Here is a 20,337-nt window from a genome sequence, read left to right as displayed (position 1 = left end):
TGACCATTTTACTAGACGCAGAAACCTTAGTGTTGGCCGCCTGTTGAATACTAAACGTAGTTTTCCTAGTGTTGGCGCCTGAAACGAGCAGAACTCAATTGCTACTATAAAATAGTTCCTCAGTTGAGAATGAGAGTCAGAAAACCTTACACATTTATATCATATCATATACTGCGTAAGACAGTAATAAATACGGCCGCACGGCCTCAGTCAAATTGTGAAGCATCCGTTATTTCATGTCGCTCAGGATTGCTGTCCGTTCCTGCGTCCGGTGTCGGCTTCGTATAATAGTGTGATGGAACTACGTATTGTCCACTTCCGGTTAAACGAACCCGGAAATGAAGAAAGGAGATGATTTGATTTGACAGATCAGAAATAGCCAGTGAAATCATGGACGATCTTCTAACAACAATACAAAATGAGGCTTCCTCAGCACCGAAACATTCAGCTCTCAAAAAAGCGTGTCAGGAAACTTTAGGTTAGTAAACACAGTTACATCCTCAGACAGAAGAGCATAATTCCTCTTCCTCGACGATTCTCCTCAGTCATCATGGTGTCAGTACTACTACTAACTAGTACAAGCAACGTCTCACACTAGCCCAACCCTTCAGTAGCAAGGTCTCACACTAGCCCAACCCTTCAGTAGCAAGGTCTCACACTAGCCCAACCCTTCAGTAGCAAGGTCTCACACTAGCCCAACCCTTCAGTAGCTAGGGTCACACTAGCCCAACCCTTCAGTAGCTAGGGTCACACTAGCCCAACCCTTCAGTAGCAGGGTCTCACACTAGCCCAACCCTTCAGTAGCAAGGTCTCACACTAGCCCAACCCTTCAGTAGCAAGGTCTTACACTAGCCCAACCCTTCAGTAGCAGGGTCTCACACTAGCCCAACCCTTCAGTAGCAAGGTCTCACACTAGCCCAACCCTTCAGTAGCAGGGTCTCACACTAGCCCAACCCTTCAGTAGCAAGGTCTCACACGAGCCCAACCCTTCAGTAGCTAGGGTCACACTAGCCCAACCCTTCAGTAGCAGGGTCTCACACTAGCCCAACCCTTCAGGAGCAGGGTCTCACACTAGCCCAACCCTTCAGTAGCAGGGTTTCTCTAACCAATATAGTTGTAAATGTTGTATTTTTAGATGTACTGGAGGATGAAAAGAAAGTCAGTAATATGCCTCCATTTCAATTGAGGTGAGTTCCCCTCTATTCCCCCTCTCCCCTACTGCTCCCCTCTAACGTGTCTATTCACTACTGATAAATTAAACTATTCGAATTTCAGGTCAAAGTGTTTAGAAGCATTACAGCTGGCGATAGAATCAAGAACTGCTAAAATAGTCGCGTTTGGTATCGGTGGTATACAGGTATGTACCCTGTGTTTGGTATCGGTGGTATACAGGTATGTACCCTGTGTTTGGTATCGGTGGTATACAGGTATGTACCCTGTGTTTGGTATCGGTGGTATACAGGTATGTACCCTGTGTTTGGTATCGGTGGTATACAGGTATGTACCCTGTGTTTGGTATCGGTGGTATACAGGTATGTACCCTGTGTTTGGTATCGGTGGTATATAGGTATGTACCCTGTGTTTGGTATCGGTGGTATACAGGTATGTACCCTGTGTTTGGTATCGGTGGTATACAGGTATGTACCCTGTGTTTGGTATCGGTGGTATATAGGTATGTACCCTGTGTTTGGTATCGGTGGTATACAGGTATGTGCCCTTGCTGTGTGTGTTAGTAATCACCTGAGTGAGTCTATATATAGGCAATGATAGTATGCACAGAACTCTCACACATCCGCAGGCGCTTATATTGTCAGCCTCATACATCTCTAATCCAAATTAATTCATATTTAGTATAATATTTATGACAATATATGCACTCAATGATTTAATGGTGACCCACAGGGCCATTGGACCTTTATTTTTCATTATACATCATAACATCATGTTACGGTATACGATTTATACCGTAACACCAAGACTATTGATTTGATTTTAATTGAATTTATTGATACTATCGGGTATGGATTGCGGACTCGATTCATGTAATGATAAAATGTTACATATCATCGATAAACAAATTATATTTATTTGAATTATTTTCATCTTCGAAATGTGAAATGAGAATAAGTCACCGGCACCAATCGAAGTCCGAATCCGTAATTTCCCACAAACCTCATCCGCTAAACTGTTTCGATGAAGCAACTTGTGAAATCTTTCGAGTTACTTCAAGCATCAAACCATATTTTGAGTCTTAAATTTATGCAGAATCAATAGTTAACTTTCATTGAATAAGATTAATGTGTATTTAACGTGAGTTGATGGTGTTTAAAGAGCTGAAAGATTCGTCTCAAAAATTCAGGATGAACATTAACCTCATATAAACTTCACACTTAGACATTGTTTGGGGAACTGCTCCTACTCCTGCCCCCCTGCTCCTACTGCCCCCTGCTCCTACTCCTGCCCCCCTGCTCCTACTCCTGCCCCCCTGCTCCTACTCCTGCCCCCTGCTCCTACTCCTGCCCCCTGCTCCTACTCCTGCCCCCTGCTCCATAACTAGGCTGTTATCATATTGTATAATTACAGAGGATGGTAAATGATGACAGATTCCAGTCAGTAATGGATAATGAAAATGATGATCGATGGATGCCAATACAAATTATAAACACTCTTGTAAATACACCTACTCTACCTGATGATACGCAAGTTGAAGTTATGAAGGTAATTATTGATTGATTAATTATTGATTGATTTTATTGATTATTCAACTATATTTTATATTTCCTACAGGTTTTGTTAAATATGACATTTTCTACATCTTGGTGCACTAATTCAAAAGTAATCATTAAAATATCTGAGGTATGTATACATGTGTTTGTCCATAGATGTTAGGATTCAGGGGGTATGACTGGTCTAGAGTCCTGGGGAGTATACCCGGTCTAGAGTCCTGGGGAGTATACCCGGTCTAGAGTCCTGGGAGTATACCTGGTCTAGAGTCCTAGGGAGTATACCCGGTCTAGAGTCCTGGGGAGTATACCTGGTCTAGAGTCCTGGGGAGTATACCAGGTCTAGAGTCCTGGGGAGTATACCCGGTCTAGAGTCCTGGGGAGTATACCTGGTCTAGAGTCCTAGGGAGTATACCCGGTCTAGAGTCCTGGGGAGTATACCCGGTCTAGAGTCCCGGGGAGTATACCCGGTCTAGAGTCCTGGGGAGTATACCAGGTCTAGAGTCCTGGGGAGTATACCCGGTCTAGAGTCCTGGGGAGTATACCCGGTCTAGAGTCCTGGGGAGTATACCAGGTCTAGAGTCCTGGGGAGTATACCCGGTCTAGAGTCCTGGGGAGTATACCCGGTCTAGAGTCCTGGGGAGTATACCCGGTCTAGAGTCCTGGGGAGTATACCCGGTCTAGAGTCCTGGGGAGTATACCCGGTCTAGAGTCCTGGGAGTATACCCGGTCTAGAGTCCTGGGGAGTATACCCGGTCTAGAGTCCTGGGGAGTATACCCGGTCTAGAGTCCTGGGGAGTATACCCGGTCTAGAGTCCTGGGGAGTATACCCGGTCTAGAGTCCTGGGAGTATACCCGGTCTAGAGTCCTGGGGAGTATACCCGGTCTAGAGTCCTGGGGAGTATACCAGGTCTAGAGTCCTGGGGAGTATACCCGGTCTAGAGTCCTGGGGAGTATACCCGGTCTAGAGTCCTGGGAGTATACCCGGTCTAGAGTCCTGGGGAGTATACCCGGTCTAGAGTCCTGGGGAGTATACCCGGTCTAGAGTCCTGGGGAGTATACCCGGTCTAGAGTCCTGGGGAGTATACCCGGTCTAGAGTCCTGGGAGTATACCCGGTCTAGAGTCCTGGGGAGTATACCCGGTCTAGAGTCCTGGGGAGTATACCAGGTCTAGAGTCCTGGGGAGTATACCCGGTCTAGAGTCCTGGGGAGTATACCAGGTCTAGAGTCCTGGGGAGTATACCCGGTCTAGAGTCCTGGGGAGTATACCCGGTCTAGAGTCCTGGGAGTATACCCGGTCTAGAGTCCTGGGGAGTATACCAGGTCTAAAGTCCTAGGGAGTAAGGCTAGTCAATATGGTAAGGGTTTATAGTCTAGAGCTGTGATGTAATTGAATAGTTGATTGTAATTGTGTGTTGCAGCTATGTTTAAACTGTTATCTGTCATGCAGTAAACAGTTCCTACGTCAAGCATGTATTCATACTCTGTCTGAAAGTGTGGGGGGCTGTTATAGAAGATCCAGTCACGATTTAATGCCTCATAACCTTGATTCTCGGGTTCAGGTAAAATCTATTATTTCACTAATGACGTATATGTATATTTCGCATGGGGATATTTTGGATTTGTTTAGTTACAGCTACGGTTAGAGTAACGATTAGGCGGAGGGTTTGTCGCAGCGGTTCCTGGGATATTTATTGCCTAACCAGCTTTTTATATATATACGGTATATATATATATATATATATATATGTATATATATATATATATATATATATATATATATATATATATATATATATATATATATATATATATATATATATATATATATATATATATATTATAATCTATTGATTTAATCAAGGTATCATTGATTTTTATTCAGTGATTACTGGTATATAGAAACATATAGTTAGATATGTATTAGTCATTTAGTCAGTAGTAGTATCCACTGACCGGTAGTGGTATCCACTGACCGGTAGTGGTATCCACTGACCGGTAGTAGTATCCACTGACCGGTAGTGGTATCCACTGACCGGTAGTGGTATCCACTGACCGGTAGTAGTATCCACTGACCGGTAGTGGTATCCACTGACCGGTAGTGGTATCCACTGACCGGTAGTGGTATCCACTGACCGGTAGTAGTATCCACTGACCGGTAGTAGTATCCACTGACCGGTAGTAGTATCCACTGACCGGTAGTAGTTTCCACTCACTAGTCCACAGTTACGGTGTATGGAATTATTTAGAGGTGGTTTGTGTTTTATTATTTATAGGTTTGTATCGATACATTTATAAGTAATTGTCAGAGTAACGTTCGAACTGCAATACGTGCAACATTTACACAAATGTTTACTGGATTAGCTGAGAAATTATACTACAATTCTTCAACTACAACTGATTGTAGAACGGTAGGATGATGAACTCTCTCTCTCTCTACATCATTCTCTATCAACTGTGTATTTATTTCTATAGTTTTATTTACAGTCTAAACGAGTAGATGATGTTATTACTGGATTATCTGATAATTCAGGTAAGTGTTCATCTAGTTTCTATTATCATTTGTAATTTATTGTTAATATTAACTGTAATATATTATTTGAAACTGTATTTAGATGAAAACAAACAAATGATAGTAAATGATGTGATAGAAGTGATACAGTTTCTGTGCGATAAACTAACAGCAACGCAGAGGTAAGTAAAGGGTTTCACTGCTGGTCAGCTCAGTGTCTGGCTGATCGGCTCAGTGTCTGGCTGGTCAGCTCAGTGTCTGGCTCAGTGTCTGGCTGGTCAGCTCAGTGTCTGGCTCAGTGTCTGGCTGGTCAGCTCAGTGTCTGGCTGGTCAGCTCAGTGTCTGGCTCAGTGTCTGGCTCAGTGTCTGGCTCAGTGTCTGGCTGGTCAGCTCAGTGTCTGGCTCAGTGTCTGGCTGATCGGCTCAGTGTCTGGCTGGTCAGCTCAGTGTCTGGCTCAGTGTCTGGCTGGTCAGCTCAGTGTCTGGCTCAGTGTCTGGCTGGTCAGCTCAGTGTCTGGCTCAGTGTCTGGCTCAGTGTCTGGCTGATCGGCTCAGTGTCTGGCTGGTCAGCTCAGTGTCTGGCTGATCGGCTCAGTGTCTGGCTGGTCAGCTCAGTGTCTGGCTGATCGGCTCAGTGTCTGGCTGGTCAGCTCAGTGTCTGGCTCAGTGTCTGGCTGATCGGCTCAGTGTCTGGCTGGTCAGCTCAGTGTTTGGTTCAGCGTCTAGCTGGTCAGCTCAGTGTCTGGCTCAGTGTCTGGCTGGTCAGCTCAGTGTCTGACTCAGTGTTTGGCTGGTCAGCTCAGTGTCTAGCTCAGTGTCTGGCTGGTCAGCTCAGTGCCTGGCTCAGTGTTTGGCTGGTCAGCTCAGTGTCTAGCTCAGTGTCTAGCTCAGTGTCTGGCTGGTCGGTTTGTGAAATATCAGTAGTGAATGTATTATATTTCAGCATGAATCAGTATAAACCTATAGTTCCGCTGTTATTGGAAGGATTATTGACCGTCTTAAAGAATCTTCCTGCAACAATCAAAGATGAACCGGTGTTTATACAGTTATTGTGGTAAATATTCAGATGAGTTCACGTTGCCCGGATACCTACATTGATAAATGTAATACTGAATGTATCGTTTATTGTTTGTAGGAAACAATTATGTCCTAATTTGATAGCGATGTTAGGAAATCCTAAAGCCGATAAAAATGTCATCTCTTCATATGAAACAGATACAGAACTAGGTCGGGGCTCTGGTAGTTCTAGTAGCGCTCCTAGCATAGCTGAATCTACTGCGAAAACTATCTACAGGTTAGTTACCCGTAGCAGCTACCTGTCATACAGGTGCAGCTACTGCGTACCACTACAGCTACCTGTCGTACAGGTGCAGCTACTGCGTACCACTACAGCTACCTGTCGTACAGGTGCAGCTACTGCGTACCACTACAGCTACCTGTCGTACAGGTGCAGCTACTGCGTACCACTACAGCCACCTGTATCGTACAGGTGCAGCTACTGCGTACCACTACAGCTACCTGTCGTACAGGTGCAGCTACTGCGTACCACCTGTATTGTAATGTATACCACTATGTGTATTACAGTGTTGCGGTAGAATTAGTGAAACTTGTCGGCAGTCTTCGATCTTTGAGACCAGTTTTAGAATCAGTCTTCCATAGAATGTTACTATATCCACCTCCACATCATAGACTGGAAGCTGTGAAAATCATTAAACAGGTCAGTATTCGAACATAATATACCGATACCGATACCAATACCGATACCGATACCAATACCGATACTGATGATATTTCTAATGATATTATTTATAGTTATTAACCAGTACTGAGGGTCTATTATATCTGGCCGGTCCGACAATTCCTGATGACATCACTACTACATCTACCACAACTACATTACCTCATTCAAATTCTGCTTTATTAAAACTGTAAGTATCATAGACTCGGTTCCACAGTGACTCCGTTCCACAGTTCTAATCCTGGTTCCACTCAGTTCTTATCCTGGTTCCACTCAGTTCTAATCCTGGTTCCACTCAGTTCTAATCCTGGTTCCACTCAGTTCTAATCCTGGTTCCACTCAGTTCTTATCCTGGTTCCACTCAGTTCTAGTCCCAGTTCCACGGAGTCAAGTTTAACCAGTAGGACTCATCTGTAACCTCTCGTATTATTCTGTTTTATAGAGTGATGGATTCAATACAGGAATGTTGCCATTGCAACGACTCAACAATATGCTTCACGTCTGTTTCGTGTGTTGATGACCTGTTGAAGGTTGTTGAACAATTTTGTCGCGGAGAAAATTTGAATGAAACGATAGCGATGAGTATTCTAGAACAATTCTCTGCGGTAAACAACGGTAATTATACTGACTCCTCCCCCTCCCCTCACTGTCTGTCAATCATCTCATTAACTCCTCCCCTCACTGACTGCCAATCATCTCATTACCGTAACTCCTCCCCCTCCCCTCACTGTCTGCCAATTATCTCATTAACTCCTCCCCCTCCCCTCACTGTCTGCCAATCATCTCATTAACTCCTCCCCTCCCCTCACTGTCTGCCAATCATCTCATTACCGTAACTCCTCCCCCTCCCCTCACTGTCTGCCAATCATCTCATTACCGTAACTCCTCCCCCTCCCCTCACTGTCTGCCAATTATCTCATTAACTCCTCCCCCTCCCCTCGCCGTCTGCCAATCATCTGTCAATCACCTCGATACTGATTATGATAATGTATTTGTAGCTATGGATGGAGAAAGTGAGAAATCAAATAAAACAGTAACGGATAAAAATACATCAGAGCAGCGGAAAACTGGTGCAGCATCTGATTTAACTGAACAAATGGAAATACAATCGACAGGTACTGACATCGCTGCTGCGGCTGCATCAGAGGCACCTGGTGCCGCTGAAAGAGCTCAGAGACGAGAGGAATACAGCGCAGCTGAACGTCAAATGGCTAATGATTATATTCTACGCGTTTTACAAATTCTGCCTAATTTACTGGAAATGAATTCGATTCAAGAATTAGATGAAGCTTTACAAGCATTTTCATCGAATTTTTGTACAGGTAAATATTCAATATCTCTCATTTCTCTCCTCATTCATTCATCATTGAGATTAAATAAATATACATTGGTCCTTTGTTTTATAACTAGACCCTAAATGTAAGTATAAGTGTTATGTGTGCTGTGTGCGCTGTATGTGTGCCGTGTGCCCTGTGATACATTATTCAGTATTAAAATCAATATATTTTTATAAGTTGTTTGTTCATTAATATTCATATTATTTTATGCATGTATTATGTGTGTATGTTCTATTTAATGCATGTAGGCTGCAGCAGCATATCTTATTTTAACTCTAATTTATTCCACGTATAAAGTGCGATGTATTGTTGTATGTTATGTAATACAGTTATGAATTTGTATTTTACTGTGCATTAATATTTATTGAGTGCGATGTATTTTGCTTTGTATTAATACAGGTTTATTGAGTGCGATGTATTTTACTGTGTATTAATACAGGTTTATTGAGTGCGATGTATTTTACTGTGTATTAATACAGGTTTATTGAGTGCGATGTATTTTTCAGTGCATTAATACAGGTTTATTGAGTGCGATGTATTTTGTTGTGTATTAATACAGGTTTATTGAGTGAACAGCAGAGGAATACAGAAGCTCGAGAGATGGTACCGTTATTGAACGCTGATGGTGTTTATATAGCTACGTATCAGACGTTATTACTGAATTTAAAACTCATAAAATGCGGTTACTACGCAGGTCACGTTGTCTCCCCGGTTACACAGGTATATACAATCAATTAACGGTGGTTTCTATAGTTACACTAATCAATACAGTCGCTATGATGTAATATTGATCTAATTTTCTAGGATGATTTTATATCTAATATCTTACACGGTGAGATGTTATTGTTCTTATCCGACTCGTGGTTGAGTGAAGTTTATCAACAAGTTACAAAATTAAATCTTTTACAAATGGCTGGATTTGATTCGACTCAGAAAAATAACATGTTAATCAATGCACTGATGGGTATGTATGCGGCAGCGTTGAGTGATTCTCCATATCGAATATAGATGGCGTTACTGTATCGTATACTGTATCGTATTATTTTAGACATAGACGGTTTAGAAAGCCGTAAATTAGGAGGTCAAATGTTACAGGAATACGCACCAGATGACCCCTGTGAAATACCGATAGATAATTCTACTAGACGTATTATTAATGCAGGTAGGCTCCCCTCCCCTCCCTCCTCATCCCCTCCCCTCCGTCCCCACCCCCTCCCTCCTCATCCCCTCCCCTCCCTCCTCATCCCCTCCCATCCCTCCTCATCCCCTCCCCTCCCTCCTCACCCCCTCCCTCCTCACCCCCTCCCCTCCCTCCTCATCCCCTCCCACCCCTCCTCACCCCCTCCCCTCCCTCCTCATCCCCTCCCACCCCTCCTCACCCCCTCCCACTCCTGATAATCTACACTATTAATAGTGTATAACAATGATTGTTTTGTAGGAATGAGGTTTTCTAAAGCTATCCTCGTGTCGTGTTGGGACAGTATTTTAGATGTTTTATCCGTTCTGTTAAACGGTAAAAGCTCGTGTGGAATCACTGATAGTTTGAGTTTAATGTTGGGAACGGAAGGAGCTAAAGAGGAAGTAAAGAGAGCTCAGGAAGCTATTTGTATGAGTTTAGATGGTTTACAGCGAGCAGCTAGATTAGCGTGTTTATTAGGTTCGTCTATTCTATCGTCCTGCTCCGCGCTCACTCGCCGCAGTAGATAATGAATATTGTTTGATTTGTATTTGTAGGATTACAGGACCGATGCGGTAATGTATTTGCTCAATTAGCGAATGCTTCGTGTGTGATCGAAGATAATAAAGGAAGTCCGATTTTAGAACGTAAATCGTCTAAAGTTCCGTTACTATCGGCGTTAAAACCGAAACTACCTCGGTTACATGCAGCACACGCTCTCAGTTTAGACGTTGTATTGAGTACCGGGTTTGAGATGGGTAGTCACGCCGCTGATTGCTGGCCTCATCTATTCAGGTAACCATTATTCCCCCTCCCTCCCTCCCTCCTTGTCTCCTACCGGTACATGTATATATATATATATATATATATATTACAGGTGTTGCGCTCATGTGTCCAGGTTAGAACACATGTATTTCAGTAGCGGAAATAATCAAGCGAATTTACCTAAAGTTCAACATCAACAACAATTAACCGATTCAGAAATCAACGATCAAATGTAAGTTGAATTGGGATACGTTCTCAGGAGATTATTGCTGGAGGGTGGAACCCAGAAGTTGTGGAGTGGGTTTAGACAGGTGTGATTTCAGAGGGGTGAATTAAGGGGTATTTAATGGTTGATATTGTCTGTTCTATAATCAGGTGCTGTGACAATGATGAACATGTGTAAGTGTTTAACACCAGACACCAGTATAATCTCTGTATAAATCTTATGGTGGCTGTTATTAATTATTATTTTACTATTTATGCTTGATTCCCTCTTATGATAATAATCCATCCATCCTGCAGCAGTTTAACATGTATATACCAGCAGCAGCAGCAGCAGCAGCAGCAGCAGCAGCAGCAGCAGCAGCAGCAGCAGCAGCAGCAGCAGCAGCAGCAGCAGCAGCAGCAGCAGCAGCAGCAGCAGCAGCAGCAGCAGCAGCAGCAGCAGCAGCAGCAGCAGCAGCAGCAGCAGCAGCAGCAGCAGCAGCAGCAGCAGCAGCAGCAGCAGCAGCAGCAGCAGCAGCAGCAGCAGCAGCAGCAATACAGCGTCAGTAATGTATATGTTTAATTGATTGTTTATTGTAGAGATATAGATTACATGTCACCTCCAGTTGTACCGGTCGTACCTTCCACTCCTAACGTCACCGTTCCTGAATTGATAACTCAAAACGGTAAAGACTCGTTTAAACACGTTCTCAGCGCCGCTCAAATGTCTAAGATTCTCTGCTCTTTGTCTCAACAAGTCGACAGGTAATATATAAATAATCGGCGCGATTTCCTCGCTGTTCTGATGCAGTAATAAATTGTGATTGTTGTTGATTTTGTAGATTATATGAGGATGTGTCGTATAAACTGACGATGGAATCATTGATTCATTTTCTCGGTGAATTCTGTAAAATCAGCTCCCAACAGTTATTCTCTAGTAACCGTCAATTAGACTGTACGTCTGATACTGATTCCGGAGGAATCCCCGCTAATGCCGTTCATCTATATAGATTAGGAGACGTCATGTTAAAGTGTATTAAATCTTACCGACCTTTAATGCATATAATGAGAGCATGGTGTACAGTGGCGCCACACTTTGTCGAGGTAAGACGAGATACACGCACGCGTTGAGAGTTGTCTAAGGGTTTAACAGTTGTCTAATGATTGTCTATATTGCGTTTAGGCTGCGTGTCACAGAGACAGAAGGATCAGTAAAAAAGCCGTTGCTTGTATGCATGATTTTGTAACTACACTATTGAGCGGCCGACAAGAATTACCTCACTTTCATTTCAATGAATTACTGTGTAAACCATTCGAGAATTTGTTATGTATGGAAATGTGTGATGGGGATGTTCAAGATCAGGTAAAAATTGAGATATCACCGCGCGATATTGAGATATCCATTTGATGTTACTGAGATATCACAGTGAACTGTTGAGATCATGTAAAGATCGATGGGATATTTCAGAATATCTTGCTGATATATTAGATTAAGATATTGCTGCGAGTCATTGAGATATCACAGCACATTATTGAGATATCATTGCAAGCTATTGAAATGATGTATCGATATTGTTGTAATTGTAGATTGTATGTTCTATATGTGAACTAGTAGAAGCCTGTACTACAGAGATCTGTTCCGGGTGGAGACCGCTGTTCGCTGCATTAAGAGCTGTTAAAATAGAATTCACGATGAATGAAGAGATTAATGAAGCTCGTGAGAGACATGTCGCTGCTGTATTAGACGTATTTGAAGTATTTCTAAATACCGATAATGTATTAGTATTCGCTAATGCTGCTGTAGATTGTGTCATGTGTTTATTGAAATACGTGAGAGGACCGGGTAAGAGACATTCCTCCCCCTCATCCCCACCACCTCCCCTCATCCCGACCACCTCCCCTCATCCACCACCTCCCGTCATCCCCACCACCTCCCCTCATCCGCCACCACCTCCTCGCATCCCCCACCACCTCCTCTCATCCCCCACCACCTCCCCTCATCCCCCACCACCTCCCCTCATCTCCACCACCTACCCTCACCCGCCACCACCTCCCCTCATCCCCCACCACCTCCCGTCATCCCCCCACCACCTCCCCTCATCTCCCATCACCTCTCATCCCCACCTCCTCCCCTCATCCGCCATCACCTCCCGTCATCCGCCACCACCTCCCCTCATCCGCCACCACCTCCCCTCATCCCCCACCACCTCCCCTCATCCCCCACCACCTCCTCTCCCCTCACTGATAATCAAGCATTATGTGTATTTTTTAAAGGAGAGTTTGATGAAGAGAAGGATGAAGATGACTCCGATTCGAGTGATTTTATTCTACCTGAATCCAGTGAGAATTTATGTTTACCGGCTCTGAAATATTTACAACAATGTTCTACGATACTTGCTCGTATGTGGAATATGCCGGCTTGTCCTATATTCCATGGAGCCCACAGGTATGTATATCGTATATTACATCGACCCCGCTCTCTGTCTCTATCCTATAATACATTCACTATTCATTTCAGTATACGTTTAAACTCCGTTCCTAAATGCGTCGATCCTGTGATACCAAACATGAATTTAGACGCGTTCCGGAAATGTTTCCACTCGACCGGTGCTGACACCTATGACGAACAGGCGGAACTCAACGTCGACGAAGCGATGGTTCATTATTCGAGTGAGGAATATTTCACTCACGACGAGGAACACGATTACGATGTTTATACAGATAGCTGGTGCTCACATGCCGCAGGTGGTGGTTGTGTTTCTAGATTAGATATAAACACACCGACTCGTACTCTGTCTACTATAGACAATCACACAGGAGTCCTTCACGTCTGGTTCTTACTCTTCGAAGGTTTAGCTTCTTCCGTTTCGCAATGTCCTAAATCTTACCAGCCACAATCATTAGAAATGTTATTCGAATTGTTACGTTCAGCCGCCACCACCCCTGGTAAGTGATGTTCTATTCGATTACCATACAGTGTAATACGATGTATTAATACGATGTATTTTTGTATAGGTCCCGAGTTCGGAATCCATTGTATCAATCATTTACTGTTACCGATGTTACAAAGTTGGTTACGTCAATGTACTCGTAGTCACGGTTACTGGGAAGGATCTCCGGCTAATTTTAAACAATGTTGTGGATTATGTACGGATTTAGTTGTCGAGTATATCGTACAGTTTGTCGGTAAGTGTTGGTTTTAATCCAGGTTTTAATCTAGTCAGCGCTCGGCATTGATCAATACCGGTTTATATATTTCAGGTTGTCTGGAAGATTTAAGTGGTTTAGAATTCATGTTAAAGCAGTTATTAGATATACTAGTGGAATGTATCTCACAACCTGTTGAGAGTATAGCAAGATTGGGCTGTTCATGTATCAGGTATGTTTACACACACCCCCCTCTCTCACCCCCTGTATCAGGTATGTTTACCCCTCTCTCTCACCCCCTGTATCAGGTATGTTTGACCCCCCCCCTCTCTCACCCCCTGTATCAGGTATGTTTACCCCCCTCTCTCTCACCCCCTGTATCAGGTATGTTTACCCCCCTCTCTCTCACCCCCTGTGTATCAGGTATGTTTACACACACCCCCCTCTCTCACCCCCTGTATCAGGTATGTTTACCCCTCTCTCTCACCCCCTGTATCAGGTATGTTTGACCCCCCCCCCTCTCTCACCCCCTGTATCAGGTATGTTTACCCCTCTCTCTCACCCCCTGTATCAGGTATGTTTGACCCCCCCCCCCTCTCTCACCCCCTGTATCAGGTATGTTTACCCCCCTCTCTCTCACCCCCTGTATCAGGTATGTTTACCCCCCTCTCTCTCACCCCCTGTGTATCAGGTATGTTTACACACACCCCCCTCTCTCACCCCCTGTATCAGGTATGTTTACCCCTCTCTCTCACCCCCTGTATCAGGTATGTTTGACCCCCCCCCCCCCTCTCTCACCCCCTGTATCAGGTATGTTTACCCCTCTCTCTCACCCCCTGTATCAGGTATGTTTGACCCCCCCTCTCTCACCCCCTGTGTATCAGGTATGTTTGACCCCCCCTCTCTCACCCCCTGTATCAGGTATGTTTACCCCCCTCTCTCACCCCCTGTGTATCAGGTATGTTTGACCCCCTCTCTCACCCCTGTGTATCAGGTATGTTTGACCCCCCCCCCCCCCCTATCTCACCCCCTGTATCAGGTATGTTTACCCCCCTATCTCACCCCCTGTGTATCAGGTATGTTTGACCCCCTATCTCACCCCTGTATCAGGTATGTTTGACCCCCCCCCCCTATCTCACCCCCTGTGTATCAGGTATGTTTACCCCCCTCTCTCTCACCCCCTGTATCAGGTATGTTTACCCCCTATCTCTCACCCCCTGTGTATCAGGTATGTTTACCCCCCTCTCTCACCCCCTGTATCAGGTATGTTTACCCCCCTCTCTCTCACCCCCTGTATCAGGTATGTTTGACCCCCCCTCTCTCTCACCCCCTGTATCAGGTATGTTTACCCCCTATCTCTCACCCCCTGTGTATCAGGTATGTTTACCCCTCTCTCTCACCCCCTGTGTATCAGGTATGTTTACCCCCCTCTCTCTCACCCCCTGTATCAGGTATGTTTACCCCCTATCTCTCACCCCCTGTGTATCAGGTATGTTTACCCCCCTCTCTCACCCCCTGTATCAGGTATGTTTGACCCCCCTCTCTCACCCCCTGTATCAGGTATGTTTACCCCCCTCTCTCTCACCCCCTGTATCAGGTATGTTTGACCCCCCCTCTCTCTCACCCCCTGTATCAGGTATGTTTACCCCTCTCTCTCACCCCCTGTGTATCAGGTATGTTTACCCCCCTCTCTCTCACCCCCTGTATCAGGTATGTTTACCCCCTATCTCTCACCCCCTGTGTATCAGGTATGTTTACCCCCCTCTCTCACCCCCTGTATCAGGTATGTTTGACCCCCCTCTCTCACCCCCTGTATCAGGTATGTTTACCCCCCTCTCTCTCACCCCCTGTATCAGGTATGTTTGACCCCCCCTCTCTCTCACCCCCTGTATCAGGTATGTTTACCCCCCTCTCTCTCACCCCCTGTATCAGGTATGTTTGACCCCCCCTATCTCACCCCCTGTATCAGGTATGTTTACCCCCCTCTCTCTCATTCCCTGTATCAGGTATGTTTACCCCCCTCTCTCTCACCCCCTGTGTATCAGGTATGTTTGACCCCCCCTATCTCACCCCCTGTATCAGGTATGTTTACCCCCCTCTCTCTCATTCCCTGTATCAGGTATGTTTACCCCCCTCTCTCTCACCCCCTGTGTATCAGGTATGTTTACCCCCCTCTCTCACCCCCTGTATCAGGTATGTTTACCCCCCTCTCTCTCACCCCCTGTATCAGGTATGTTTGACCCCCCCTCTCTCTCACCCCCTGTATCAGGTATGTTTACCCCCCTCTCTCTCACCCCCTGTATCAGGTATGTTTGACCCCCCCTCTCTCACCCCCTGTGTATCAGGTATGTTTACCCCCCTCTCTCTCATTCCCTGTATCAGGTATGTTTACCCCCCTCTCTCTCACCCCCTGTGTATCAGGTATGTTTACCCCCTCTCTCACCCCCTGTATCAGGTATGTTTACCCCCTATCTCTCACCCCCTGTGTATCAGGTATGTTTACCCCCCTCTCTCACCCCCTGTGTATCAGGTATGTTTGACCCCCCCTATCTCACCCCCTGTATCAGGTATGTTTACCCCCCTCTCTCTCATTCCCTGTATCAGGTATGTTTACCCCCCTCTCTCTCACCCCCTGTGTATCAGGTATGTTTACCCCCTCTCTCACCCCCTGTATCAGGTATGTTTACCCCCTATCTCTCACCCCCTGTGTATCAGGTATGTTTACCCCCCTCTCTCACCCCCTGTGTATCAGGTATGTTTGACCCCCCCTCTCTCTCACCCCCTGTATCAGGTATGTTTACCCCCTATCTCTCACCCCCTGTGTATCAGGTATGTTTACCCCCCTCTCTCACCCCCTGTGTATCAGGTATGTTTGACCCCCCCTATCTCACCCCCTGTATCAGGTATGTTTACCCCCCTCTCTCTCATTCCCTGTATCAGGTATGTTTACCCCCCTCTCTCTCACCCCCTGTGTATCAGGTATGTTTACCCCCTCTCTCACCCCCTGTATCAGGTATGTTTACCCCCTATCTCTCACCCCCTGTGTATCAGGTATGTTTACCCCCCTCTCTCACCCCCTGTGTATCAGGTATGTTTGACCCCCCCTCTCTCACCCCCTGTATCAGGTATGTTTACCCCCTATCTCTCACCCCCTGTGTATCAGGTATGTTTACCCCCCTCTCTCACCCCCTGTGTATCAGGTATGTTTACACACACCCCCTCTCACCCCCTGTGTATCAGGTATGTTTGACCCCCCTCTCTCACCCCTGTATCAGTAGTATAGAGGCTGATAGATGATATTGTCTAATTTCAGACATGCGTTGTTAAGCGCCGGTGTATTGTTTACTGAATGTATGTGGTACATAGCGACCGAATCATTGTTACACGCGTTACACGTTACTATGTACAGCACTCAACAATTGATGACGTTATTTCACGCTAATTCGGATAATTTCTACGGAGATATCGGACAGGTGAAGGTCGCAGCTCGTAGAGATTGTGATATTACAGAGAGTGAACGTTTAAAACAGTTAGCATTACAGGTAAGTGTATTACGATACATGTATTACCCGGTACTGTTTGGTATTACAGCTTAGTATGTTATGTGTATTACAGGTATTTCTGTTGGACAGTCAGAGGAGTAATACATCTTCATCACAAACTGAAACAGAACCGGATACAGAGAAAGATAGGTCATACGTGTTCTTAATCTACCCACCAGAACATAGGAATAGTATCAATCCTGATCATATACTATCCAGGTACTAGTCTAACACCCCCCTCCCCCTCTACTCCCCTCTACTCCCCTCTACTCCCCCTCTACTCCCCTCTGATATCTATGAAACTACTGTGTCTATTTCAGGGTGCCATTCAGGAGCGTTGTTGTCGGATTATTGTCTCATCAATTGTTGTTACAAACTATCGGTGCTATTCTGCTGCAGGGTTGTAGTAATATAGCTAACAACGAACACCATCTATTGAGGGGTAGACGAACTAGTAGTACAACTAGTTCTATCGATAACAATTTACCAGGTAAGCTCTCAGGGATTCCTCCAACTTGTAGCTGAGAGGGATTCCTCCAACTTGTAGCTGAGAGGGATTGCTCCAACCTGTAGCTGAGAGGGATTCCTCCTCCCTATCTATACAAGGTTTAATCGATGTATTATTTGATGTTTCAGGTTTATTGGGTAATTTATCGACTAGAAATGTAGTAACATTGCTGCAGTGTTTACAGGAATCTTATAAAATGGCGACTGAATTCGACAGTCGACCAGGTTTAAAATTCCTAATTCAGAAAGTAGCCAAATCAGAAGTAGCTGCAAATTTATACAAACAGGCAGGAATTAGTATGACTTTCTTACTGCACGCGTTAATAGAGATCGGTTCACATCAGAATGAGCTGACTGTGGAATCAGTGAAATCAATCCTCAAACATCAGCAGCAGCAGCAGCATGAATCAGCAGGATTCCTGCAGAGTCCATTCGATCGATTATTTCATCTTCAGTCAAACATCGACGAAAGTCATCAATCAATAATTCAACACATCGATACATTTATATTAATGTTATATGAAACTAGTGGTGAAGTGTGTAATACTTATATCAATATGGTCGTAGATAAAGAGGGTACAACTAGAGCTGATCAATTATCAGAACAACCTTTATTCTTCCTCGTCGCGCAACCTGATGAGATATCAGAACTAAAACGAGAAAAGAGTTTAATGACGATAGTAGCTGAGAAACTGAAACAGCAGCAGCAGCAGCAGCAGCAGCTACCAGAACCAGCAGCATCAGGCGTGTTCATTACTGCTCCTATCAGTATACAAGGTAAAAAATACCCTCTTTGTGACCTCTCACCGTCCTGGCCTGTGACCTCTCGCCTTCCCTGTGACCTCTTACCTCTCCTTGTGACCTCTCTGTCCTGCCCTGTGACCTCTCGCCTTCCCTGTGACCTCTTACCTTCCCTGTGACCTCTTACCTCTCCTTGTGACCTCTCACCGTCCTGCCCTGTGACCTCTCGCCTTCCCTGTGACCTCTTACCTCTCCTGTGACCTCTCACCTCTCCTGTGACCTCTCACCTCCTCTGTGTCACCTCTATGTATAATGCGATGTATGATTGTTTTCAGTGTCATATATTCAGCAGCAGGCGCAGCAGATGCAGCCTGTATCTGTATCTATTGACGGTTTAAATACATGCGGTAAAAATACAATCACAACCACACAGCCTGTATAGTAATATATACATACAACTAACACTGGTGGCCTGTATACAACTAACACTGGTGGCCATTTTAATTAATTATAGTTAACACTGGTGGTGCCTGTTTAATCAATTATAGTTAACACTGGTGCCTGTTTAATCAATTATAGTTAACACTGGTGCCTGTTTTAATTAATGCTTGATAAGATGTTTAATTGAGTTACTTGGTGGTTGATTCAGTAAAGTGTTATTTGCAGGTGATAGAATTGTATTGATGTGTTTAATATTCACAGTGTCGAGTGTTAATGTGTATTGTAGGTGTTGATGATGATAATGAAGAGGTATTTACACAGACTAGTCGTAGTTCCTCCCCTCCTCTTACTCTCAGTAAACGCGATGAAAGAGTCGAACAAGATTCTAAACTTTACACGGTAGCAACTGATCAAACTATTAAAAATCTGATGTCTGAATATAAGAAACGTAAACAGCAGCACAGCATGCCTCGGCGTAAGATACAACAACCAGTAGCTGCAGCAGACTCACAACACCAGCAGCAGCAGGTGCAGCAGCAGTCTCTATGCTGTGAATCTACTGAACTTATAGAAAAACAACAGAAACATTCCATCATGAAAGTAAGTACCTGTCACCCCTTTTTCTGCGGCGTGTGGTAATAATGGAATAGTCTAATGAGTAATGTTTGTTTATTTGTAGGATAGTGAAGCTCATATTCGATCTTGGACTGAAATGATTTGTACGTTTTTAAGTTTATTAGACCAACTTCCAGACGATCAATATAAACTGTTATTACCGATTGTATTTAACAATTTAAACAGTTTGATTCGTTACGCTGACGATTCGAGACTCAGAGAATCACTTTCTGATTGGGTGTTTAAACTAGGTCAACTTTCTCATTTGACAGCTTCCTAATTTAATGAACAAATAATTGCCAATATCAGAGTGATGAGTATCAGAGTGATGAGTATCAGAGTGATGAGTATCAGTGATGAGTATCAAAGTGAGTTAAGAGTATCCAGAGTTGTGATTGTTTGAAGTGTTGTTTTTGTTGTGAAATATTTTTGTTTAGAGTTTATTCTAGTTTTCTTTGACCCCACAGTGCGGGAGTCACCCCTCAGTTAAGTCATGTTTATTCTAGTTGACCACAATAGTGGAGTCATCCCCTCCTTTTTGGAGTCGCCCCTCAGTTTAGTCATGTGTATTCTAGTTGACCACAATAGTGGAGTCATCCCCTCCTTTTTGGAGTCACCCCTCAGTTTAGATATGTTTGTATGTAATGTAAAGGGGTTTCAATGGTATTAAACAAATGGCATTTAATCGATATCTAGTCATGTGGTCTGCTCCTATGATATCCTGCGTAATCTCCTTCCATCGGTAACGGTACTGACACTGGCAAGTGAGGGATTATATACCATTCCTTATATAAGATAATATCATCTAGTCAACTGTTGAAATCTATATGAAATATATTTATTTTATTTTATGGAGTAATAAATAATTTCTCCTACAGAATATATCTG

At 44.4% G+C, this 20,337-nt stretch overlaps 1 protein-coding gene across 1 annotated transcript; it reads left to right on the top strand.

Annotated features, from left to right (window-relative positions):
• The first annotated feature begins 336 nt into the window (after positions 1–336).
• LOC141907363 (brefeldin A-inhibited guanine nucleotide-exchange protein 3-like) lies at positions 337–20,262 on the top strand. The gene is made up of 35 exons (XM_074796984.1): positions 337–478; positions 1,136–1,187; positions 1,276–1,357; positions 2,584–2,718; positions 2,788–2,856; positions 4,145–4,279; positions 5,000–5,134; positions 5,211–5,256; positions 5,339–5,417; positions 6,179–6,289; positions 6,371–6,529; positions 6,820–6,952; positions 7,048–7,163; positions 7,416–7,588; positions 7,972–8,295; positions 8,870–9,030; positions 9,115–9,274; positions 9,359–9,472; positions 9,749–9,967; positions 10,045–10,282; positions 10,365–10,484; positions 11,057–11,221; positions 11,299–11,560; positions 11,640–11,819; positions 12,044–12,299; positions 12,731–12,902; positions 12,975–13,402; positions 13,472–13,642; positions 13,718–13,835; positions 16,917–17,145; positions 17,219–17,364; positions 17,466–17,635; positions 17,782–18,429; positions 19,121–19,434; positions 19,514–20,262. The coding sequence occupies exons 1-35, from the start codon at positions 391–393 to the stop codon at positions 19,727–19,729; spliced, it is 6,324 nt and encodes a 2,107-aa protein (XP_074653085.1). The 5' UTR covers positions 337–390; the 3' UTR covers positions 19,730–20,262.
• The last annotated feature ends 75 nt before the right edge of the window (positions 20,263–20,337 follow it).

Source organism: Tubulanus polymorphus, chromosome 1, assembly GCF_964204645.1.
Source record: "Tubulanus polymorphus chromosome 1, tnTubPoly1.2, whole genome shotgun sequence".
NCBI classification, from domain to species: Eukaryota; Metazoa; Nemertea; class Palaeonemertea; order Tubulaniformes; family Tubulanidae; genus Tubulanus; species Tubulanus polymorphus.
The sequence above is the reverse complement of the archived record's forward strand: the minus strand, read 5'-3'. Positions and strand labels throughout refer to the sequence as shown.